Here is a 26100-nt window from a genome sequence, read left to right on the forward strand (position 1 = left end):
ACAGAGTAAATCTCCCTCTAAACTTTCCCATCAAACATTCCAGGGTAGGATAGCAAAATACTGCAGATGCTGGAAATCCGAAATAACAACAGAAAATGCTGGAAAAACTCAGCAGGTCAGGCAACATTCGTGGAGAGAAATTATAGTTGACGTTTCAGGTCGAAACCCTTTTTCAAAACTGGAAAGGAAATGAAATAGATCGAAGGCAGGGCTGGGAGAGAACAAAAGAAGTGAAGAGACATTAAGAGGCATTCAAAACCAGACGAGATGGTGATAGGACAGTGGAGACAAAAGACGGCTCAGATTAGGTGTGAAGTGTACTGGCAGGATGGGAGACAGCTGCCATGTGGGAGAGAGAAAAAAAAGGAAAGGGGGGGGGAAGGTAAAACCCAAAACAAAGGGGTGGAAAAAAAAATACACTCCCAGGGCAGGTACAGCATGATTTAGATACAGAGTAAAGCTCCCTCTACACTGTCCCATCAAACACTCCCAGGGCAGGTACAGCATGGGTTAGATACAGAGTAAAGCTCCCTCTGCACTGTCCCATCAAACACTCCCAGGGCAGGTACAGCACGGGTTAGATAGAGAGTAAAGCTCCCTCTACACTGTCCCATCAAACACTCCCAGTGCAGCTACAGCATGGGTTAGATACAGAGTAAAGCTCCCTCTACACTGTCCCATCAAACACTCCCAGGGCAGGTACAGCATGGGTTAGATACAGAGTAAAGCTCCCTCTGCACTGTCCCATCAAACACTCCCAGGGCAGGTACAGCACGGGTTAGATAGAGAGTAAAGCTCCCTCTACACTGTCCCATCAAACACTCCCAGGGCAGGTACAGCATGGGTTAGATACAGAGTAAAGCTCCCTCTGCACTGTCCCATCAAACACTCCCAGGGCAGGTACAGCACGGGTTAGATACAGAGTAAAGCTCCCTCTACACTGTCCCATCAAACACCCCCAGGGCAGGTACAGCACGGGTTAGATACAGAGTAAAGCTCCCTCTACACTGTCCCATCAAATACTCCCAGGGTAGGTACAGCACGGGTTAGATACAGAGTAAAGCTCCCTCTACACTGTCCCATCAAACACTCCCAGGGCAGGTACAGCACGGGTTAGATACAGAGTAAAGCTCCCTCTACACTGTCCCATCAAATACTCCCAGGGCAGGTACAGCACAGGTTAGAAACAGAGTAAAGCTCCCTCTACACTGTCCCATCAAACACTCCCAGGGCAGGTACAGCACGGGTTAGATACAGAGTAAAACTCCCTCTACACTGTCCCATCAAACATTCCCAGGGCAGGTACAGCACGGGTTAGATACAGAGTAAAACTCCCTCTACACTGTCCCATCAAACACTCCCAGGGCAGGTACAGCACGGGTTAGATAGAGTAAAGCTCCCTCTACACTGTCCCATCAAACACTCCCAGGGCAGGTACAGCACGGGTTAGATACAGAGTAAAGCTCCCTCTGCACTGTCCCCGTCAATGTAATTCACAGCAGCTTTTACACTAAGTTTGCCAATGCTCCAGGATTGTCTTGGAGTCTCCAAGCAATAATGCTGCTGTGAGCAACCTGGGCATTAACAGAAAATTGTGTGTCTTTTTCATTTTACTGGAATTGATTGTTTATAAGCGAGTAAAATATTGGCGATGCAGTAAAAGGCTGTTTGAGTGACAGCCAAAAATATCCCAATCCGGTAATGAGGAGTCTAGCTGCTTTCCCATTGGCCACGGGAAAGCGGGACACCACGAGGAGGGACCTGTCAGGGAACCAATGGTGGGGGCCTTGGGGCTGGGGCGGTGGAGGCGGGAGGTCCTGTGGGGAATCCTCCAGGAATATGTCCGACCAGATTTGCCACACAGACTGAGGGGGAATTCCGAGAGGAGAGGGGAGGGGAATCAGCCCTGGCTGAGAAACTGCAGTCCCTTTGCTTCTAACACGTCCGCAGAATCGTCGGGGGGACTTGAAGGAGATGCAAATGGTTTCTAGAATATTGTAAATCGACAAAGCAAAAAAGTATCAAACTGTTTATGGTCAAATTACTGCGTGATGAACAAAATATGTTATTTTATGTCTTTCCAGCCACATTTTTAAAATGATTATTTATTAAGTTTATTTAATATCCATTTTCATGAAAACATTAATATGAATAATGCAATCAGGCAGAGAGAGAGTTGGGCTTAGTGCATGGGCTGTGAGTTAATCCCTTGTGTCCGGCCGTTAAACAGTTTTCACGTTGTGTATTTTGGGGGTGAGGGTGGGTGAGTTCCCATGAGCTGCTCCCCCCACATCGCAGCTCAACCACTCCCTGCTTCTAGTCCTCTCCTTCTCCCCACGTTACACAGGAGGCTCTTCAAATCATTCCCGCCAGCCAAGGTGGGAGGAATAGTCCAAACGTTCCCAGCAGGCAGACGATGATGAATATCCAGAGAAAGATCCGGTCAATCACCATGGCGACATACTTCCAGTCTTCTTTTACCTGGAAGGGAAAGGAAGGGGCGCGGGGAGGAAAAGAAAAGGTTAAATCTGACCAGGTGGAGAATTTCTTCTCAGTGGAATGGTGCCGGTGCTAAATCCGACTATTAGCTGGGGCGTTCCCTGGTCTGGGGACCAGGCCTCGTTTCCTGTCTGTGGTCAGAGCATTTCCAGGGCCCACTTTCCCCCTCAGGGCAGAAGCCAGGTGCAGACATCCCTCGTCCTCCCAGGTGGGTCAAAGGTGACATCTACCAGGCAGATCCCTCGGGAGATGGTCCACTCTCCTCTGCCCTGTTCTGTGAAAGGGAGTTTGCGATGTGTATTGAGTGAGTTACAGTTAGGGAAACTGTGGGGCCTTCCATATAGGGTTGCCAATCCTCCAGGGTTGTCCTGGATTCCCCGGGAATTAAAGATTAATCTCCCGGACACTGCTGCGAGCAGACCCGGGAGAAAAATCACAGGGAATTTGCACTTTTTTCGTTGCAGCCACATTACATTGAAATACATCGAATATACCGCACAGAAACTGGCCATTCGGCCCAACTGGTCTGTGCTGGTCTTTATACTTCACACGAGACTCCTCCCATTCTATCCACCTCATCTCAGCCTTTCAGCAGATCTTTCTCCTCCCTTTTCTCTCATGTACTCCTCTAGTTTCCTTTTGAAAGCATCTGAGCTATTCGCCTCAACCACTTCCTGCGGTAGCGAGTTCCACATTCCAACCAGCCTCCGAGTACAGAAATTTCTCCGTATTAAATTCCTAACAAGCCAAACATCAAGCGGAACTTTCCCGCTTTTTCCGTATCGAATTTGCTGCGGAGTGACTCAGTCTCGAACAGCGTTAGGTCATCTGCTGAAAGCTCCAGGAACACATCAGCCAGAGTTGGGGATCCGACTCCCATCTGTGAATGTCTGTAAAATGATTCTACTCGATGTTTGAATCGAGAATCGCTCTACGGGTAGCAACACTTTGTAACACTCTCGTCTATCAGATGGTGGTGGTGAAGCATTCAGCGATGATGTGTGAGATCAGCAGAGAAGTGTGGGGTGATACATTTTGGCAGGAAGAATGAGGAAAGACCAGACACACTAAATGGCACAATTTTAAAGGGGTTTCAAGAACAGAGAGGCCTTGAGGTGCGTGTGCATAAATCTTTGAAGGTGGCAGGACAGGTTAACAAATCAGTTAATAAAGCTCATGGGATCCTGGGCTTTGTAAATAGAGGCAGAGAGTACAAAAGCCCGGAAGTTATGCTAAAACTATATAAAACATTAGTTCGGCCCCAGCTAGACTATTGTGTCCAATTCTGGGCACCACACTTTAGGAAGGATGTGAAGGCTTTGGAGAGGGTGCAGAAGAGATTTACTAGAATGGTTCTGTAACATTTTCATATTGAATTATCATTGGCCCGCAGGCTTCTGTAAGGAATACTATTGTTTGGAAGACCCAGGCTAGGGGTCCTAATGCCAGGCTTTCCCCACTGTGCTGTTATGAGTAAGATCACAGACCTAATGGTTAATAAAAGAGTTAAACTGTAATACTCCGTTGTCCTGCAATTTATTAGTTTTATACAAAGTGTGTAAAACAAGACAGTTCCAGGGATGGTATACGTGGATAGACTGGAGAAGCTGGGGTTGTTCTCCTTGGAGCAAAGAAGGCTAAGTGGAGATTTGATGGAGGTGTTTAAAATCATGAAGGGTTTAGATCGAGTAAATAAAGAGAAACTGTTTCCAATGGCTGAGGGGTCGATAACCAGAGGGCACAGATTCAAGGTGATTGGCAAAAGAACCAGAGGCGACATGAGGAAAAACTTTTTTACGCAGCGAGTGGTTGGGATTTGGAATGCGCTGCCTGAGAGGCAGATTCAATATTAGCCTTCAAAAGGGAATTGGATAAATACTTGAAGGAGAAAAAATTACAGGGCTCTGGAGAAAGAGAGCGGGGAGTGGGACTGACTGCATTGCTCTTCGGAAAGGCTGGTGCAGCCTGCAGTCGACGGGCCGAATGCTGTACTATTCTATGATTCTATGATGCTAATTGAGTTGTAGGAGGCTCCAACTGCCCTCTTCAATGTTCCTATCTTATTTCAGTAATATCCAGTACACAGGCCGGTCTTATAATTGGATTCAATTGCAAACTTTGACCTTTGTATGAAGGGGAAGCAGTCGTGTTTGTGGCTCTTGAGTGTTGTCAAATCTTGTGGTGCTGAAAGAGGCCATGTTGATATATAAGATACAATTTATTTACAGGGTCCTGGTAGCAGCGGGTTAGTGCAGTCTCCTTCAAGATCATAAATGAAAGGACGAAGGCAATATAATTTAGCCAATCAATCCTATTTCTCCCACAGCCCATGTACACTCTCCCCTATCACAGACTCTACCCACCCATTTAATCTCCTCCCACAGCCTATGTACACTCTCCCCTATCACAGACTCTACCCACCCATTTAATCTCCTCCCACAGCCCATGTACACTCTCCCCTATCACAGACTCTACCCACCCATTTAATCTCCTCCCACAGCCCATGTACACTCTCCCCTATCACAGACTCTAATCACCCATTTAATCTCCTCCCACAGCCCATGTACACTCTCCCCATCACAGACTCTACCCACCCATTTAATCTCCTCCCACAGCCTATGTACACTCTCCCCTATCACAGACTCTACCCACCCATTTAATCTCCTCCCACAGCCTATGTACACTCTCCCCTATCACAGACTCTACCCACCCATTTAATCTCCTCCCACAGCCCATGTACACTCTCCCCTATCACAGACTCTACCCACCCATTTAATCTCCTCCCACAGCCCATGTACACTCTCCCCTATCACAGACTCTCCCCACCCATTTAATCTCCTCCCACAGCCCATGTACACTCTCCCCTATCACAGACTCTACCCACCCATTTAATCTCCTCCCACAACACATGTACACTCTCCCCTATCATAGACTCTACCCACCCATTTAATCTCCTCCCACAGCCCATGTACACTCTCCCCTATCACAGACTCTCCCCACCCATTTAATCCCCTCCCACAGCCCATGTACACTCTCCCCTATCACAGACTCTACCCACCCATTTAATCTCCTCCCACAACACATGTACACTCTCCCCTATCAGGGACCTAAACGGGGTTATATCAGTGTAGCTTTTGCAGTCCGAAGAAATTCCCCACCCATGCCAACAGTTAAGAATGGGTTAGACAGGTGGTTGAAGGAAAGGAAGAAAGTGAAAAGGGAACATGGGATTAGGACCTGGAGCCTGTTCTGCCATTGATTTACTGTACATCATGGCTGATCTGCACCTGAACTCCATTTACTTGCCTTTGTTCCGTATCCCTCGATACCCTTACTCAACAAAAATCTATTGATCTCAGCTTTGAAAGCTCCAACTGACCCAACATCAAAACGTTTCCTATTTCATAGCCTGGCTCTAATTTTAAGGTTATGCCCCCCGACACAAAGCTGGGTGGGCACGTGTGCTGTGAGGAGGATGCAGATTAACTCCAGTATGATTTGGACAGGTTGGGCGATTGGGCAGATGCATGGCAGATGCAGTATAATGTGGATAAATGCGAGGTTATCCACTTCGGTGGCAAAAACAGGAAGGCAGATTATTATCTGAATGGCAATAGATTGGGAGAAGGGGAAGTGCAAAGAGACCTGGGTGTCCTTGTGCACCAGTCACTGAAGGTAAGCATGCAGGTGCAGCAGGCGGTTAAGAAGGCAAATGGTATGCTGGCCTTCATAGCGAGAGGGTTCGAGTACAGGAGCAAGGATGTCTTGCTGCAGTTGTACAGGGCCTTGGTGAGACCACACCTTGAGTATTGTGTGCAGTTTTGGTCGCCTTATCTGAGGAAGGATGTTCTTGCCATGGAGGGAGCGCAGCAAAGATTCACCAGACTGATAGCTGGGATGGCAGGAATGACATATGAAGAGGGATTGGGTCGATTAGGCTTATATTCGCCAGAGTTTAGAAGAATGAGAGGGGATCTCATTGAAACTTATAAAATTCTAACAGGACTCGACAGACTAGATGCAGCAAGGATGTTCCTGATGTCGGGGGAGTCCAGAACCAGGGGTCACAGTCTAAGGATAAGGGGTAAGCCATTTAGGACAGAAATGAGGAGGAATTTCTTCACCCAGAGAGTGGTGAACCTGTGGAATTCTCTACCACAGAAGGCAGTTGAGGCCAATTCATTAAATATATTCAAGGAGTTAGATATATTTCTTAAGGCTAAAGGGATCAAGGGATATGGGGAGAAAGCAGGGACAGGGTACTGAATTTGGATGATCAGCCATGATCTCATTGAATGGCGGAGCAGGCTCGAGGGCCCGAATGGCCTACTCCTGCTCCTATCCTCTATGTTTCTGTGTTTGCCCTGGACTCCCCCACCAGATGGAATAGATTATCTGTATCTACCCTGTCAAATCCTTTTAACATTTAAAACCCCTGAATTAGTTCACCCCTGACTTTCTAAACTCAATGGATTACAAGTTGATGCAACTGTTCCTGTGGGGATAAGCACCAACAGAGACTGTTTGGGATCAATGACCTGTTTCCATGTTGTAATTTTGATGTGTCCAAGTGTAATTCTATATTAATTCTTGACTGGTCTCCAGCCTGTTACACGGTTGACCACTCCATCCTTCTCCAATGCCTCTCCACCGTCGTCCAGCTGGGTGGGACTGCACTCGCCTGGTTCCATTCTTATCTATCTAATCATAGCCAGAGAATCACCTGCAATGGCTTCTCTTCCCGCTCCCGCATGGTTACCTCTGGTGTCCCCCAAGGATCTATCCTTGGCCCCTCCTATTTCTCATCTACATGTTGCCCCTCGGTGACATCATCCGAAAACACAGCGTCAGTTTCCACATGTACACTGACGACACCCAGCTCTACCTCACCACGGCACTTCTCTCAACCCCTCCACAGTGTCTAAATTGTCACACTGCTTGTCTGACATCCAGTTCTGGATGAGCAGAAATTTTCTTCAATTAAATATTGGGAAGGCCAAAGCCATTGTTTTCGGGACCCGCCACAAACTCCGTTCCCTAGGCACTGAATCCATCCCTCTCCCTAACATCCCTCTCCCTAACATCTGTCTGAGGCTGAACCACACTGTTCACAACCTTGGTGTCATATTTGACCCTGAAATGAGTTTCCGACCACATATACACGGCATCACTAAGACTGCTTGCTTCCACCTCCGTAACATTGCCCGTCTCCGCCCCTGCCTCAGCTTATCTGCTGCTGAAACCCTCATCCCTGCCTTTGTTACCTCTAGACTTGACTATTCCAACGCACTCCTGGCCGGCCTCCCACATTCCACCCTCCGTAAACTTGAGGTGCTCTAAAACTCGTCTGCCCATGTCCTAACTCGCACCAAGTCCCATTCGCCCATCACCCCTGTGCTCGCTGACCTACATTGGCTCCCGGTTAAGCAGCGCCTCGATTTCAAAATTCTCATCCTTGTTTTCAAATCCCTCCATGGCCTCGACCCTCCCTATCTCTGTTATCTCCTCCAGCCCCACAACCCCCCCCCCCAAGATATCTGCGCTCCTCTAATTCTGCCCTCTTGAGCATCCAGATTACAGGTTATTATTACAGGTGAAAACAGATTACAATTGCTCAACCGTTGGTGGCTGTGCCTTCTGTTGCCTGGGCCCTAAGCTCTGGAATTCACTGCCTAAACCTCTCCACCTCGCTACCTCTCTCTCCTCCTTTAAGACGCTCCTTAAAAACTACCTCTTTGACCAAGCTTTTGGTCACCTGCGCTAATTTCTCCTTATATGGCTTGGTGTCAAATCCTTTGTCTTAGAATAGTCCTGTGAAGCGCTTGGGAAGTTTTACTACATTAAAGGCGCTATATAAATACAAGTTGTTGTTATTAAACCCACAGGCCGCTGCTGGTCAGGGCTACCCCCGCCCCACACCGCACCCCCCCCCCACCCCTCCCAATTGCCTCCCCCCCCTTCCCAGACTCTACTCACCCCCTCGACTGGTGCCCAATCCGGTCCCACTCCACCCACCCCCACCCAGCCTGGGACCGGTGAGGCAGCAATTGGCGCTCGCCACTCGCCGGTAGTAAATGAGGCCGGTGGAACAATATCCTGATTAGGCACGAGCAGCGAGCACAGCGCCGGGATCGAGCTCCCATTCCAGTGGGATCCAATCTCTGGCCCCAGTCTTTCTGTCTGGCTGGCTCTTTCAGCACAGTGTCAACTAAGACTAACACAGGAATAAAATTGCAGTTTGAAATCTATTTCCAGAACCTCTGCCCTTTCTAAATGTCCATTTGAGTCGATTCCACCAGTAATTTCAGCACTGTTGTCTGTCACAAACAATCAGTATCTCTCATCAATATTCTGCCCAAACTAATCAATGGTCTGGACTTCATCAGGTGATTGGAAAAGATCCAGTTTTGGGCTTTATAACCTTAACATTATAGAGAACAGTGAGTGATCAACAGGGTGAATCTGATTGGTAAATTGATGTCATCATGTTATACGACCACCTCTCCTCCCACCCCCAGCTGTACATTTTTTAGGAGATGTTTCATATGTTTATGTTTCAATAAACCAGAGACCATACAAACAGGAATTAAAATGAGAGACTGACGTGCAGGACTTGGGATGTGAGCAGTGAAGGTTAATATTGGGGCAGAAATTCGGGTCTCCACGGGTGAGTACGCACGGGGTACTCACCCGTAAGCCCAATGGAAGTGCCGGTTTCCTGCATGCACTGCGCATGCGTGGGAAACCGGCACTTCCGGTCCTCTGAAAGAAGGGGTTAAGAGGTGGAATGCGTGCACAGGAGAGGCAGCGCGTGCGCATTGAACTTACGTTTTTTTTTGCAGGTTTCTCCGGGAAGGTAAGTCTCCAGGAGTTACACATTTAAAAAGCAGGCGTAAGGCCAGCTTTTTACAAGGTAGGTGGTGAATTAATTAAAATTAAAACACTTTTTCCACAGGTTTATTATTTTTAAATACTTTAATGAAAGGTAAGTTTATTTTTAACCCCGTTAGAAAATAAAATTAGTTTTTTCAAAAATTTAAATTGTTTAAAATAGTTATTTCATGTAATTTATAGTTTATTTAAAAAATGTGATTTAAAAAAAAATTTATTTGAAGATTTAGTGATGTTTTGGGGCCATAGTATTTATAAGTTTTGACAGCTCTTCCTGTCAATCTTATGAATGGAGCATTCCCTGCTTTGATTGGCTCCCCATGGCCCACGTGATCCCAGGGGACGCATCGAACTAACTGCGCCCCTGGGATACGCAAGCACTGTGCGCCAGCAGCTGGAGCAGGCCCAGGATCGGAATTCCACGGGGGCCCACAGCTCAACGGCTGGTGCGCTAGATAAGTGCAGGTCGGGGGCTTGCACCCGCAGGAAGCCCCCGACCCGAATTTCTGGGCCAATGTCAGACAAGGACAAATGAAAAGGGAAGAATACCGTAACTGCTGGAAGTTGTAATGATATCAGCAAATAGAGATGGTATTTGCCTGTTTGATTATGATGCCTTACCAGCATGTTTGTATGTATTGATTGCTTGTGCCTGACCAGCAGAGGGCATGTGACCGAGACAAGCAAGGCAGTTTAGTTTAGTTTCAGTTTCGTTCTAGATGCATCACTAGCATGATGTCTCCTGTAAATGCTGTATAAAGAGTTGAACAGACTTTAGATTAAAAGACATTCTCTTTCATAAATGTCTCGTCATTGAACCCACAAAGAAATCAATACAGAAGTCAGAAATGAAACCAAAAAATTCTGGAAGAGAGAGGTTCTGGGAAAGGCTCAATATCTTCCTGCCGTCTATTCCCGTAGTCGCTGTGTATTCCCAGCAGTCCTGGTGTTAGTTTGGATGAGGTCAGTGGTTTGCAGTGTGGTTTGGGCTGGGCTGGGATGGGAGGTGATTTCTGTGCTTTACACCCTGGCAAAGACGCAATGAATGAAAACTGAAGGCCGTGAGTTGTTGGTTTGCAATAGTTCCCAGAACCGTGCTCAGCATCAGGGTACCGGTACACCCTCCCAGGACAAGCACATCGCTTCAGTGACCGTGACAGAACCAATCCCAGAACTGGGTGTCGTGTTGGGTTCCAAATCCAACTATACCCGAACCCCAAATGCAAACCGCATCAGCCATGGGACAACTCAGTGGGCGGCACTCTCGCCTCTGAGTCAGAAGGTTTAGGTTCAAGTCCCACTCCATGAGACTTGAGGATATAATCCAGGCCAACAATCCCAGTGCAGTGCTGAGGGAGTACTGCACTGTCGGAGGTGCCGTCTTTCAAATGAGACGTTAAACCGAGGCCCTGTCTGCCCTCTCAGGTGGACATAAAAGATCCCATGGCACTATTTTGAAGAAGAGCAGTGGAGTCTCCCCAGTGTTCTGGCAATATTTATCCCTCAACCAACATAACAAAAACAGATTATCTGGTCATTATCACATTGCTGTTTGTGGGAGTTTGCTGTGCGCAAATTGGCTGTTGTGTTTCCTAAGTTACAACAGTGATCACACTTCAAAATTACTTCATTGGCTGCAAAGCACTATGGGATGTCCTGTGGTTGAAACCCTCATCCATACCTTTGTTACCTCCAACGCACTCCTCGCTGGTCTCCCACATTCCACCCTACGTAAACTTGAGCTCATCCAAAACTCGCTGCCCCGTGTCCTAACTTGCACCCAGTCCCGTTCACCCATCACCCCCTGTGCTCACTGCCCCGTGTCCTAGCTCACACCCAGTCCCGTTCACCCATCACCCCCTGTGCTCACTGCCCCGTGTCCTAACTCACACCCAGTCCCGTTCACCCATCACCCCCTGTGCTCACTGCCCCGTGTCCTAACTCACACCCAGTCCCGTTCACCCATCACCCCCTGGGCTCACTGCCCCGTGTCCTAACTCACACCCAGTCCCGTTCACCCATCACCCCCTGTGCTCACTGCCCCGTGTCCTAACTCACACCCAGTCCCGTTCACCCATCACCCCCTGGGCTCACTGCCCCGTGTCCTAACTCGCACCAAGTCCCGTTCGCCCATCACCCCTGTGCTCACTGACCCGTGTCCTAACTCGCACCAAGTCCCGTTCGCCCATCACCCTTGTGCTCGTTGGCCTACATTGGTTCCCAGTTAAGCAGCACCTCGATTTCAAAATTCTCATCCTTGTTTTCAAATCCCTCCCTGGCCTCGCCCCTCCCTATCTCTGTAACCTCCTCCAGCCCCACAACCCCCCCGAGATATCTGCGCTCCTCTAATTCTGCCCTCTTGAGGATCCCTTATTATAATCGCTCCATCATTGGTGGCCGTGCCTTCTGTTGCCTGGGCCCTAAGCTCGGGATCTCCCTCCCTAAACCTCTCCGCCTCGCTACCTCTCTTTCTTCCTTTAAGACGCTCCTTAAAGCCTACCTCTTTGACCAAGCTTTTGGTCACCTGCCCTAATTTATCCTTATGTGGCTCGGTCTCAAATTTTGTGTCTTAAAATAATCCTGGGCAGCGCCTTGGGACGTTTTACTACGTTAAGGGCGCTATATAAATACAAGTTGTTGTTGTTGTGTAAGGTGCTATAGAAATGCAAGTTCTTTCTTTATACTCCTAACCCCTCCCAGAATGGTGTGTCATATTGAGTTCTAAATCCGACTGTATCCGAGTCCAGGTGTTGTGTTGGTTTCTATCGCCCACTATCCCTCCTAGACCTGTGCTTGGGATACAAATCCACCTGTTGTCCCATCCCTGCCCACACCAGAACTGCGCGGCGTGTTGGGTTGCAAGTCCAACTTAAGCTCCCTCACACCTGCCAGGTCTGTGCTGATTGAACTGAAACTATTCTGGATGAGGAGACTGAGCTTGAAGAGGAGACGACACAGAGTTCAACGTTGCTTTAAAATATCTGTTAAGCCGTCTCTCCCCCTCCTTGTTTGCAAAATGCAATGCTATACTTTAACAAGTTTGAGCTCCGAGGAGGGTAAGTGACTGGACGCCGTTCTGGCCCTTGATCCTTGTTTTCAAAACCCTCCAGGGTCCTCGCCCCTCCCTATCTCTGCAACCTCCTCCAGCCCCACAACCCTCCAAGATCTCTGCGTTCCTCTAATTCGGGCCTCTTGAACATCCTGATTTCCTTTGATCTACCATTGGCGGCCATGCCTTCAGCTGCCAAGGCCCTAAGCTCTGGAATTCCCTCCCTAAATGTTTCCTTCTCTCTACCTCTCTCTCCTCCTTTAAGACACACCTAAAACCTTCCTCTTTTCTGCCTTAATATCTCCTTATGTGGCTCAGTGTCAAATTTTGTTTGATTGCGCTCCTGTGAAGCGCCTTGGGATGTTTTGCTACATTAAAAGGTGCTATATAAATACAAGTTGCTGTTGTTGAGGCCCGGGTTAGGCGCACTGAATCAAGTGCCAGATTATTTGGCTATTTCTCTCTGCCCCACTCCAACCTCCCCCGACAGATCCTCGCCCAAGGATCTATTCATCATGCGTGCGACTAGTTAGGGAGTGTTGGTGGGCTCTTCTACCATGGCGGGAGTTATAGTCACCCCTGACCCTTGCCCGTGTGCACAGAGTTCTGGCACGGGTCAATGACCAGCAATCGGTAGCAGGAACCCCAGGCTGGTCCTTCACTTCCCTAACCCGGGGTGCTGAGGCCCGGTTTCCCGCCCCTGCAGCCATCCCAGCCGAGACTAGTGATCTGAGCAGGGTCTGAGAATGTATCTGGGATTCTCCCCGTCTCCAGGACTCAATTTCACGCTGGTTGCTGCATTCACCGACCAGGCCACAGAGGGGCGCCACTGGCACCTAAATTACTCAAGGTAAAAGAACAAAGAATGCAGAGACGACGAGTGGGGCCTCCTCACCTCACCCCCTCCCCTCCTCACCCCCTCCCCTCCCCTCCTCTCCTCACCCCCTCCCCACCCCCTCCCCTCCTCACCCCCTCCCCTCCGGCACCTAAATTACTCAAGGTAAAAGAACAAAGAATGCAGAGACGGCGGGTGGGGCCTCCTCTCCTTACCCCCTCCCCTCCCCTCACCCCCTCCCCTCCCCTCCTCACCCCCTCCCCACCCCTCCTCCCCTCCCCACCTCACCCCCTCCCCTCCCCTCCTCACCTCCTCCCCTCCTCTCCCCCTCCCCTTCCCTCCTCTCCCCCCCTCCTCCTCCCCCTCCCCTCCTCCTCTCCTCTCCCCCTCCTCTCCTCTCCCCCTCCCCTCCTCTCCCCCTCCCCTCTTCTCCCCTCCTCCTCTCCCCCTCCCCTCCTCTCCTCCTCCCCTCCTCTCCTCCTCACCCCCTCCCCTCCCCTCCCCTCCTCACCCCCTCCCCTCCCCTCCTCACCCCCTCCCCTCTTCTCCCCTCCCCTCCTCCTCTCCCCCTCCCCTCCTCTCCTCCTCACCCCCTCCCCTCCCCTCCTCACCCCCTCCCCTCCTCTCCCCCTCCCCTCACCCCCTCCTCACCCCCTCCCCTCCTCACCCCCTCCTCTCCCCCTCCCCTCCTTACCCCCTCCCCTCCTCTCCTTACCCCCTCCTCTCCTTGCCCCCTCCCCTCCTCTCCTTGCCCCCTCCCCTCCTCTCCCCTCCTCTCACCCCCTCCCCCAATGAGTGGGGACTGCCCCTCCCCCCACCCCATACTCACTGAAAAATCTGCGTCCTCGGCACGGAGGTGATTGGCGATGTAATGCACCCCCTCCAGCGCCCGGATGATGCTGGGCGAGAGCAGCAGGTTGGATTCCGCCTCAGCGCAGTCATTGGGACTGGTTCTCTGGCTGTGATTGGCTCTCCCTCCCGTGTACTTGTTGAGCTCATGACGGCACTGGTAGCGGTGACTGTGCAGGCCAGTCGGCCTGGCATGGCACAGCGGCAGGCCGAAGCGGGGGTCCTTGGGCTCTGTTTCGGGACAGTGCTTGGAGGAGGCAACCTTCACCTCCAGCAGGCTGAAGTGATTGGCGAATGTTTCCGTCTTGGGTCCCGGTCTCTTCATAAACAGCCAGCGGGGGATGAAATCCAGGAAAACCTTCCTCACCCACCTGGGCATCTTGTGAGTGTTGGGCGAGCGGTGATGGACGTTCAAGACAAAGACGGTGATGACAATGGAGAGCGTGACGAAGATCATGGTGAAGAGCAGGTATTCACCGATTAAAGGGATGACAAGGGAGGTCGAGGGGATGATCTCCGTTATAAGAAGCAGGAAGACAGTGAGAGACAGCAGCACTGATATACAAAGAGTGATCTTCTCTCCACAGCCTGATGGCAGATAGAAAACCAAGACAGTTAAACAGGAGATAAGCAAACAGGGGATGATGAGGTTAATGGTGTAGAAAAGAGGGAGCCTCCTGATAATGAAGGAGTACGTGATATCAACATAAACTTCATAGCAACAGTCATACTTCTTGCTGTTGTAAACGCCCACGGCATTGACTATTGCCCACTCGCCACTCTCCCAGTAGTCCTTGAGGTCCACGTTCCTGTCCATGCTCCTCAGGTCGATCTTGGACTTGTCGTGGGTCCAGGAGCCGAATTTCATCTTGCAGTTCTGCTGGTCGAAGGGGAAGAATGTGACATCGATGCTACAGGAGCTCTTGTAGATGGCCGGAGGCACCCACTGCACCTTGCCCATGGAGAAGAGGTGAGCCTTTGTCATGTGTGTCACAGCAAACTCCCCATCTGCACTGGAACAAGCAAACACCACAGGTTTATAGAGTCACCGAGACCCGGGAGTAAGGTACCACTGAGCCAAGCCTGGCACATTAACCCGAACAAGGATAGCCGTGCACCAGGATAGCCGTGCACCAGGATAGCCGTGCACCAGGATAGCCGTGCACCAGGATCCTTACTAAATATAAACTATCTATCTCCCTCGGAGATGCAGCTCTTGCAGTTTATGTGATCAATCGGAGTTAATGAGCAGTGAACTTTGAATTGATTAAAATGTTAAGATGACGACAATCAAGCTGGCCTGTCCGCTGCGCTGAGATCAATGTTGGTTTGGAGTACTTGTCTCATTGTCCCTCGGGTTAATGCTCTGACACTGGCCGGCAGCTGCCAGTGAGTCCAAATCTCCCCCATCAAAGCTGATCGCTGGATGCCAGCAAAGAAACAACACCAACAAGTAGGTGCATTAAAATCAAATGAAATCTTTCTCTCTGGCAAACAAGCATGAAATCTCTCCAGAAAGTGCCCACAAATCATGAGGAAGTAAAGACTTTGGAGCTTTTTTTTAATCCAATCTAAGGATGCAGGCGTCGCTGGCAAGGCCGGCATTTATTGCCCATCCCTAGTTAACCTCAACAGAGGGGTCAAAGGGCAGTTAAGAGTCAACTATGTTGATGTGGGACTGGAGTCACATATAGGCCAGACCGGGTAAGGACGGCAGATTTCATAGAAACATAGAAGATAGGAGCAGGAGTAGGCCATTCGGCCCCTCGAATCTGCTCTGCCATTCAATGCGATCATGGCTGATCATCCAAATTCAGTACCCTGTCCCTGCCTTCTCCCCATATCCCTTTAGCCTTAAGAAATGTATCTAACTCCTTCTTGAATATATTTAATGAATTGGCCTCAACTGCCTTCTGTGGTAGAGAAGTCCATAGGTTCACCACTCTAGTAACATAACCACAACGCTACCTGACTCTCTCCTGGTCCAGTGAGAATTGCTGTGAATGAGTAACAATAGTGGTCACTTTGAGGCCTCGCTGTGCTTTCATTCCTGGCAACAGAGCAGAGGATGGGCAGTCGAACAGCTGCCTACAGCATGCGGCTATCCTGGTGCACGGCTATCCTGGCGAACGGCCATCCTGGTGCGGGGCCATCCTGGCGCGGGGCCATCCTGGCGCGTGGCCATCCTGGCGCGCGGCCATCCTGGCGCGCGGCCATCCTGGCGCGCGGCCATCCTGGCGCGCGGCCATCCTGGCGCACGGCCATCCTGGCATCAATGCCACCTGCAGGTAAACAGAAAGCTCAGAACTCTGTGACAACACGGCTACAGGCATTTGCCAGCTTTCTATGATGGTGTAATTCCATGGCTGTGCCTTGTAGGGATCTTAACTCTTATCCACTGTGACAGCAAATTACCACAGACAATAAAAACGGAGACGGTGAACTTTGCGGCATGCTGCATGGCCGGCTATCCTGGCGCGCGGCTATCCTGGCGCGCGGCTATCCTGGCGCGCGGCCATCCTGGCGCGCGGCTATCCTGGCGCGCGGCTATCCTGGCATCAATGCCACCTGCAGGTAAACAGAAAGCTCAGAACTCTGTGACAACACGGCTACAGGCATTTGCCAGCTTTCTATGATGGTGTAATTCTGTGGCTGTGCCTTGTAGGGATCATAACTCTTATCCACTGTGCCAGCAAATTACCACAGACAATAAAAACGGAGACGGTGAACTTTGCGGCACGCTGCATGGCCATAAACACCAGGAGCAAAGGCAAGGCGACATTACCATCACTGCTAGCAACACCCACCACTGAAAAATCTTTACTTAAACCATCAGAGACAAGAGTGAATGGAAGAGATTGGGTTTTACCCAGCGGTCTCTGATCCAGCAGAATCACCGGCCCAATCTCCACTCCAAGACGCCCATGTCACCTGTTCTGGATACTGGCTAAATGACGTACATTGCTTACACTATACACAAGGAGGAGCCCTTGAGCCATTGTCACATCCAACGAACAGGAAGAACTTGTAGCCAGATCTTGGCTACCGACTGGCTTTATATTTTATAGATTTTCCATTTTCTAATTAAATCAAGCAGCTATTGTTGTGAATTTAAACTCTGAAACTATCCGACATCTGAAGCATTTACAAGGATTTAAGTCAGGCACACACTGTCAGTCACTCTGATTTATACAGTGCGGGTATAGTGTAGAGGGAGCTTTACTCTGTATCTAACCCGCGCTGTACCTGCCCTGGGAGTGTTTGATGGGACAGTGTAGAGGGAGCTTTACTCTGTATCTAACCCGTGCTGTACCTGCCCTGGGAGTGTTTGATGGGACAGTGTAGAGGGAGCTTTACTCTGTATCTAACCCGTGCTGTACCTGCCCTGGGAGTGTTTGATGGGACAGTGTAGAGGGAGCTTTACTCTGTATCTAACTCATGCTGTACCTGCCCTGGGAGTGTTTGATGGGACAGTGTAGAGGGAGCTTTAATCTGTGTCTAACCTGTACTGTACCTGCCCTGTCATTGTTTGATGGGACAGTGTTGAGGGAGCTTTACTCTGTATCTAACCTATGCAGTACCAGCCCTAGGAGTGTTTGATGGGACAGCTTAGAGGGCGCTTTATGCTGTCACTGTCCTGGGAGTGTTTGATGGAACAGTGCAGAAGGATCTTTATTTTGTATCCAGCCCGTGCTGCACTTGCTCTGGGAGTGTTTGATGGGACAATGTAAAACGAACTTTATTCTGTATCTAACCCCTGTATTACCTGCCCTGGGAGTGTTTGATGGGACAGTGTAGAGAGAGCTTTACTCTGTACCTAACCTGTGCTGTATCTACCCTGGGAGTGTTTGATGGGACAGTTTAGAGGGAGCTTTACTCTGTATCTAACCCATGCTGTCAATATCCTAGGACTGTTTGATGGGTCAGTGTAGAGGGATTTTTACTGTGTATCTAACCTGTGCTGTACCTGCCCTGAGAGTGTTTGATAGGACAGTGAAGAGGGAGCTTTACTCTGAATCTAAACCATGCTGAAACTGCCCTGCAAGTGTTTGATGGGTTAGTGTAGAGGGAACTTTAATCTGTGTCTAACCTGTACTGTATCTGCCCTGGGATTGTTTGATGGGATAGTGTAGAGGGAGCTTAACTCTGTATCTAACCCGTGCTGTACCTACCCTGGGAGTGTTGGATTGGACAGTTTAGAGGGAGCTTTACTCTGTATCTAACCCATGCTGTACCTGCACTGGGAGTGTTTGATGGGGTAGGATATAGGGAGCTTTATTCCGTGTCTAACCCATGCTGTCACTATCCTAGGACTGTTTGATGGGTCAGTGTAGAGGGATCTTTACTCTCTATCTAGCCCGGGCTGTACTTGCCCTGGGAGCGTTTGATGGGACAGTGTAGAGGGAGCTTTACTCTGTATTTAACCTGTGCTATACCAGCCCTGGGAGTGTTTGATGTGACAGTGTAGAGGGATCTTTACCCTGTATCTAACCTGTACTGGACATGCCCTGGGAGTGTTTGACGGGACAGTGTAGAGCGAGCTTTGCTCTGTATCTATCCCGTGCTGTACCTGCCCTGGGATTGTTTGATTGCACAGTGCAGTGGGAGCTTTACTCGATATCTAACCCATGCTGTCCTGCCCTGGGAGATTTTGATGGGACGCAGTGTGAGCCTTACCCAGAATCTCCTCACAGATTCTCCCAAACGGCCAACATACTGTCGGGTGAGATTGGCAGAAACCTTGTTTATGCACTTTGATTAGTTTTACTCCGATCTTCCTCGGTATTTAGACCTACCGATGTGGAGAATCCCCGAGGAATTATGCCCCATGTAGTTGTGAAACTCACTTGTTGTAAAGAACGATATCAGGAATCCAGATCATCTCGGAGGGGACACGGATTGAGGTAACGTTGTCAAACTCTGCAGGATCCCACGTGAGTTTATAATCGTACCATTCCTGGAAAAAACAGGAAAATTAGGAAAACCGCAGGCATAATGACAGTACGTGACAAGACCTGGAGGGACAAGTACCGAGTACGGAGATGAACGTTCACATGGAGGTTTAACGTTTCCAGAACAGGCTATTCAGTTTTAAATGATACAGACGTACAGTGAGATCATCCACTTAGAGCATCTCAATTCAATGCCTTTAACAAGCTTTTAAGGAACTAAATTGTAATTAACTTTAGAGGAATCTTCACATCAACATTAACTGGAAATCTCAGATTTAGTTCCTCCCTTAATGGCACTGAATTTAATTCTGTGGCCCATCAGAACCCCAAGGTGTACACCAGCAGGCCCATCAGAACGCTAAGGTCCATACCAACAGGTCCATCAGATCCCTAAAGGCCACACCAAATGGTCCATTAGCTCCATAGGCCTAGAAATTCAGTAAGGCGCTGCCAGCTTTGCGGCCAGTTACCGCCCAAAGAGGGCTTCTGCGCCAATAGAGGAGTTTGCGCTGATATTCAGCGCAGCGGTAATGGCGGCGGTAGCCGTTAGCGCTGCGCCGGCACCGATGACGTCATCGGTGTGCGCAGTGCCCTGGTCCCGCCCCGATACCGGCCCGACCCCCATATTGAGTTGCGGCCGCCTCTTCCGCAACGGCCGCAAACAGCGATCAGAAAACGGGGCCATACTGTAGCCTTAGTGGGGTGCTTTAAGGTGGAGGTGTGGCCGGCCGCCTTTTCGGCGGCCGCCTGCCCGCACCTCCTTCCCCGGCCTCCTCCACCCCCCCCCGCGGCATTGCCGGCTGCTTCCCGCGAACCCAGCACTTCTCCGTGGTGCCGGGCTCATTTGCCGGCACTGTCCAGCGGCGATCTCCCCGTTGCAGGCAGCTCCCCCTTAAGAGAAGGAGGAGGCCTGCAGTACCGCAGCCTGCCGCTCCGCAGCGGGTGGCGCAGCGGCGCCTAGAGCGCTGAAGTTCAGTTTCAGCGCCCCAAGCGGGGGCGGGCACACCCTGGAATAGCGCCCGGTTCCGACTTGGGGCGCAAAAACTGAATATCTGACGGGCGCACCTGGCTCCGCGCTCAGCGCTAACTTTTGGGCGCACGCTAGCTGGCGGGCCCAAAGTGAATTTCTAGGCCATAATGTCCACACCATCAGGTCTATCAGATCCCAGTCCGTGCACCAACAGGCCCATCAGATCCCCAGTCCACATTATTCCAGGGCACTGTTGAGTGACCAGCCAACACTTGGCTCTAGACAGCCTTGTGGGAAGGGTGGCCCTAGCTGGATGAGCAGCTGGAAGCTCAGTGTGTGCTGGTTCAACACCAGCTGTGCCCCTGTGCAGAACTGGGGAACCCCCTAAGCCTGGGCTCTCATTAACCTGCGTCTAAATGCTGCGGACTTGGCCACAAGTGATGTGTTCCTTTGGGGACTTGGTGTGGAGGCCCTCCGGCATGGGGATTGGTTTCTGGTCCTGTCAGGTTGGCCAATGAAAAATGTCAGGTGACAACGAGGAGATCCCACCAACCAGCTTCAGATCCTAAGCTGGCTCCGTACCTGGGGCAGGAAACTTTAACTTTAGAGGAAAGACTCACCTGCTTGAGCCAGACATTGGTCGTCATCATCTGGTTCTTCTCATCCTATTCCAAGGAGGGGGGAAAATCACAATTAACCACAGCTTCATAGTCAATATAAAGATAAATTATTTGAGTGAATCAGTAATACCAGAATCAGAAAATTCCCATGTGGGTTAGTGACCAAATTGTAACTCATTCATTTGGACATTGCCCGTTATTTTTTTAGGAAGATTAAGCCGTTTTGAAACAATTCGGTTCCGCACGTTAATCAAAGATTAAAAGACAAAACTTGCATCTATGGAGCGCCTTTCACGGCCTCAGGATGTCCCAAAGTGCTTTACAGCCAATGAAGTACTTTTGAAGTGTAGTCACTGTTGTAATGTAGGAAACGCGGCAGAAAATTGGCGCACAGCAAGATCCCACAAACAGCAATGAGATAATGACCAGATAATCTGTTTTTAGTGATGTTGGTTGAGGGATAAATATTGGCCCCAGGACACCGGGGAGAACTCCCCTGCTCTTCTTTGAAATAATGCCATGGGATCTTTTACATCCGCCTGAGAGAGCAGGAGCCCGAGGCTGCAAGTGTGTGCAGCTGAATGAAGACACGTTGGGATGTGCAGTGCTAGATGCTGCCCATCGCTCTCAGACAAGAGATAGAACTTTCTGCTCTAATAACTTGTGACTAAGAGAACCATTTCTTTAATCTATGCCCCAGTGTAATGGGCACCATTCAGCCATGCAATCATTTCAGCAAATGTGATTTTTTTTGTACTACACCACGGCCCAAATATCTGTGTGGTCTGCTCCAGCCCGCAGCCGATAACTGAAGCGCAAGGAATGAGCAAAGAGATTTCAGCCTCACTGAGCGGGTGAGGCATGGAACAGGCTCCTCTGAGCTGGCACAGGTCAAAGCGTCTGGAACTCCCCTCCACCCCCCTCACCAACCCCACCCACCCGCCTCCCCCCTCCCTCCCCACCTCCCCCCTCCCTCCCCACCCCCATCCACCCACCTCCCCCCTCCCTACCCACCCCCCACCCGCCCACCTCCCTCCCCACCTCCATCCACCCACCTACCCCCTCCCTCCCCACCTCCATCCACCCACCCCCCACCTCCATCCACCCACCTCCCCCCTCCCTACCCACCCCCCACCCGCCCACCTCCCCCTCCCTCCCCACCCCCATCCGCCCACCTCCCCCCTCCCTACCCACCACCCCCACCTCCATCCACCCACCTCCCCACCCCCATCCACCCGCCTCCCCCTCCCTCCCCACCTCCATCCACCCACCTCCCCCCTCCCTCCCCACCCCCATCCACCCACCTCCCCCCTCCCTACCCACCCACCTCCATCCACCCACCTCCCCCCCACCCACCTCCATCCACCCACCCGCCTCCCCCTCCCTACCCACCCCCATCCACCCACCTCCCCCCCCACCCCCATCCACCCGCCTCCCCCTCCCTCCCCACCCCCATCCACCCGCCTCCCCCCTCATCCACCCACCTCCCCCCTCCCTCCCCACCCCCCGGTGTGTGTTTAACGTGTTAAAAATAAGTACTTGTGAGAACAGTAGAGAGAATCAGGAACTCACGCTCTCCACAACACAGATAACAAGGCACGGAGATTATTATAAATCATTCAGCAGACAGCCTGTTAAACTTTAATACAGTGTCCTAAATGTTTAATCTGTTTGTTTGTTGTGTGGTTCCTCCATCTCCATCCTTAATCGAATAAAAACACCCAGCCCAGATTTGGACCTGGTATCTGTCCCACAATTCTCCTCCTCTCCTCACCTGGTGCTGACACTTATTAGGGTTCAGCACAGGTCAGTCACACAATCAGGACTATTTTACACCCCCAGCCTCATCGAATTTACCCAGTGGCCAGGTAACGAGGGGGAGGGGAGGGGAGGGGGCAAGGGTTCCTCTGTAGAGCCTCATCTGTGCAGAGCGCGGGGAGGAAAATCTACTGGGGGGGTGGGGGGGGGACTGCTGGCCCAATATTAGTCGGGGTCAGCACCCACTACCCACTAAGGTGTCAGCCGTGGCTCAGTGGGCAGCACTCTCGCCTCGGAGTCAGAAGGTTGTGGGTTCAAAGTCCCACTCCAGAGATGTGAGCCCATAATCTAGGCTGACACTCCCAGTGCAGTGCTGAGGGAGTGCTGCACTGTCGGAGGTGCCGTCTTTCCGATGAGACGTTAAACCGAGACCCTGTCTGCTCTCTCAGGTGAATGTAAAAGATCCCATGGCCACTATTTCAAAGAGCAGGGGAGCTATCCCTGTGTCCTGGGGCCAATATTTATCCCTCAACCAACATCACTAAAAACAGATGATCTGGTCATTATCACATTGCTGTTTGTGGGAGCTTGCTGTGCACAAATTAGCTGCCGCATTTCCTCCATTACAAAAGTGACTACACTTCATTGGCTGTGAAGCGCTTCGCGATGTCCTGAGGTCATGAAAGGCGCTGTAGAAATGTAATGTCTTTCTTTATTTACCTTGGGTGAGTGTAAACACCCTCCCCTCCCCCGCCCCCAGAAACGGCCAGCAGTGATAGTGAGCTGTGTCTCACCACATCAATGAGTTGAGCAATGGAAAGGCCAAAGTTGACGATGACGGCATCCGAGGTGTTGGGCACCGGCCTGGACCACCTGTTGTAGCCGGTGAAGAGATGCTTGAAGAGTCTTTCCTCTGCCTGGGAACGAGTCGCCTCCTGACAATAAACTAGAAATAAGTGGAGAGAGAGAGAGTGAGAGTCAGGTCGATGAGAGAGTAGGGGGTCTGGCCGGATCTCCCTGTCACTGACTGAACACAGACAAGGAACTCCAGTGGAATTGTGGCTGAGCGCGAGAGGGGAGATAATCTCAACTTTTGACTTACTTCACTGGGTGATCACTGCTGTGGTCAGTTTGGAATAAAGTCAAACATAATCCCTCGGGAAAATAGTTCTCATTCTCTGGGGTCATCGTTATTCTGCTATTCTCCTCTGTGCGGTACATCAATTGGGAGTCATATGCATGAGCTGTCTGACCCCTGCGATGTGCTCCATGAATTGAGACAATGGCCCAGAACTTCGGGTCTCCACGGGTGAGTACGCACGGGGGTACTCACCCGTAAGTCCAATGGAAGTGCCGGTTTCGTGCAAGCAGTGCGCATGCGCGGCAAACCGGCACTTCCATTCCCCTGAAAGAAGGGATTCAGAGGTGGAACGCATGCGCAGGAGAGGCAGCGCATGCGCATCGAACTTACGGTTTTTTTTCCCAGGTTTCTTCGGGAGGGTAAGTCTCGAGCAGTTACACTTTTAAAAAGCAGCCGCAAGGCCTGCTTTTTACAAGGTAAGTGGTGAATTAAGTAAAATGAAAACATTTTTTCCACAGGTTTAATATTTTTAAATACTTTAAAGAAAGGTAAGTTTATTTTTAGCCCCGTTAGAAAATAAAATTATTTTTTCAAAAATTTAAATTATTGTTTAAAATAGTTATTTCATGTAATTTATAGTTTATTTTAAAAATGTGATGTTTTTTAAAATTTATTTGAAGATTTAGTGATGTTTTGGGGCCCGTAGTATTTCTAAGTTTTGACAGCTCTTCCTGTCAAACTTATGAATGGAGCATTCCCTGCTCCGATTGGCTCTCCATGGCCCACGTGATGCCAGGGGACGCTTCGAACTAACTGCGCCCCTGGGATACGCAAGCACTGCGCGCCGGCAGTTGGAGCAGGCCCAGGATCAGAATCACAGCTCAACGGCCGGCGCGCTAGTTAAATGCAGGTCGGAGGCTTGCACCCGCGGGAAGCCCTCGACCCGAATTTCTGGGCCAATACCTTGAACCGGCCACTCAGCCTCCGAAGCTCATGTCTCGCTCAGTCCTTGTACCTGCTCTCTGCCCAGTCTCTGGAGGGAGGCGGCCAACAGGCGCAATGTGCAGACGGATGAATCACAGTGGCATTTCCTGAACACCAAAAGGCAAGCAAGGGTGAAGAAATAAAACCCCGAGATAGCAATTCAACTTCATAGTCCCCCTTATAAATCTAACTTGCCCGCATCAACAGATCACACGCCTAGGGTCCCAGCAGCCGAGAACCCATCCTGTCCCAAAGAGACCAAGTGAGAACCAATGATATCTTAATATTTATCATTTTCAATCCCATTACTGAAGTAATAACTCCAGCGACTGCACTTTGAAAAACAGTTCACTGGCTGTAAAGTGCTTTGGAATGTCCCGAGGATGTGATGAGATGCTAGATAAAAATGCAAGGCAGCTTTTGATTTTAATTCAGCTCTTTCTGTAGAAAAGGGGTTAATTGACAGGCAATAATAAACTGTAATGGGAGTCTGTTCCATGTTAATTCATTACTTTATGGAGAGAGAATAAGATCTGATTGTACGCAGTCTGGCCCGGCACTTGTTCATTCTACAGTCATCCTGCAGCACTGAGTGCCTCTTAACAGTTTTAAACCTGCATCCCATCCCACCTCAACCAGGCAACAAATTCAATCCTGGGAGTCTCCCAACGTATAATTCGCCATCCCAGAATCATCCAGGTCAGCCTCCTCTGGACCCGTTCCAATATGTTTTACAAATAATTTCCCATGCCCTTTTCCACAAGGAGTCTCCCTTTCTCTTTCCACCTCCCCCCTCTCTCTGATCTCTCTCTCTCCCATTTCCCCTTCCCCTCTCACTCCCCTTCCCCTCTCACTCCCCTTCCCCTCTCTCCCTCCCTCCCCCTCTCCCCCTCCCTTCCCTCACTCTCTCTCTCCCCTGAAGGGATAGAATTTTTCCGGCAGTTTCCGGGGTAACGGACACCCCACAATTCTTTACCCAAATGGCCACCAGTCCAGTCTGAGCCTCCAGTCAGTGGAGTCTTGCCCACACGGTCACACAGCAGAGCCCAGTCCTGCTCCCACACATGAAGCAGAGGGAAATAGAAAGACCCCAGACTCAAAAACAGCAAAAGAATGATGTGCAGTGATTGGGGGGAGAACGGGAGAGGAGTAAAGACAGAAGGTGGCGCCGTAAGAGAACGGAGACCCAGAGCAAGCGAATGGTTACAGATACCCTGTCTCCTTCCCCTTGCCCCATTCCTCCTTATAAACGACTAATCGCAAACACCTTCCGGCTCTGACAAAGTGTATTAAGACTAGAAACAAGAACCTTTTTATTCTCCACCAGTGATGCCTCACTGGCTTTCAGTTTGTATTTCAGAAAATTGCAGTTTGTGGGAGAATTGGCTGCTGTGTTTCCCACATTGCAACAGTGACTACCCTCCAAATAATTTCATTGGCTGATAAATTTCGATATAAATGCAAGTTCTGTCTTTCCAATGTTCGGGCAAATATAAACAATACAGCAAGATAACAGGTGGCCCTTCAAACCTCTTCCATCTGGTCCAACCTCAACACACCATGAAACCCCTCGCCAACCACCCACCGCAGCCCCACTCCCCCTCCCCCACTC

The 26100-nt window shown here is 50.3% G+C and overlaps 1 protein-coding gene across 5 annotated transcripts in view; it reads right to left on the bottom strand.

Annotated features, from left to right (window-relative positions):
- Window positions 1-1313: 1313 nt before the first annotated feature.
- Window positions 1314-26100, bottom strand: part of LOC147120838 (neuronal acetylcholine receptor subunit alpha-2-like) — a 36991-nt gene continuing 12204 nt past the window's right edge. For 3 of the 5 annotated variants that reach the window (XM_085979086.1, XM_085979082.1, XM_085979083.1), the window contains exons 3-7: window positions 23218-23369; window positions 20666-20710; window positions 18971-19080; window positions 14104-15136; window positions 1320-2481 (exon numbers count right to left, since the gene is read on the bottom strand). In XM_085979086.1, the coding sequence (XP_085835212.1) occupies window positions 2356-2481; window positions 14104-15136; window positions 18971-19080; window positions 20666-20710; window positions 23218-23369 (1466 nt within the window). In that variant the 3' untranslated portion in view covers window positions 1320-2355. Of the gene's footprint in view, window positions 2482-14103; window positions 15137-18970; window positions 19081-20665; window positions 20711-23217; window positions 23370-23525; window positions 23802-26100 lie in introns of those variants that run through there. The other 2 variants (XM_085979093.1, XM_085979098.1) reach the window with 2 other exon arrangements.

Source organism: Somniosus microcephalus, chromosome 3 (genome assembly GCF_052327205.1).
Source record: "Somniosus microcephalus isolate GS21.2 chromosome 3, FLI_Smic_1.0, whole genome shotgun sequence".
Lineage (NCBI taxonomy): Eukaryota > Metazoa > Chordata > Chondrichthyes > Squaliformes > Somniosidae > Somniosus > Somniosus microcephalus.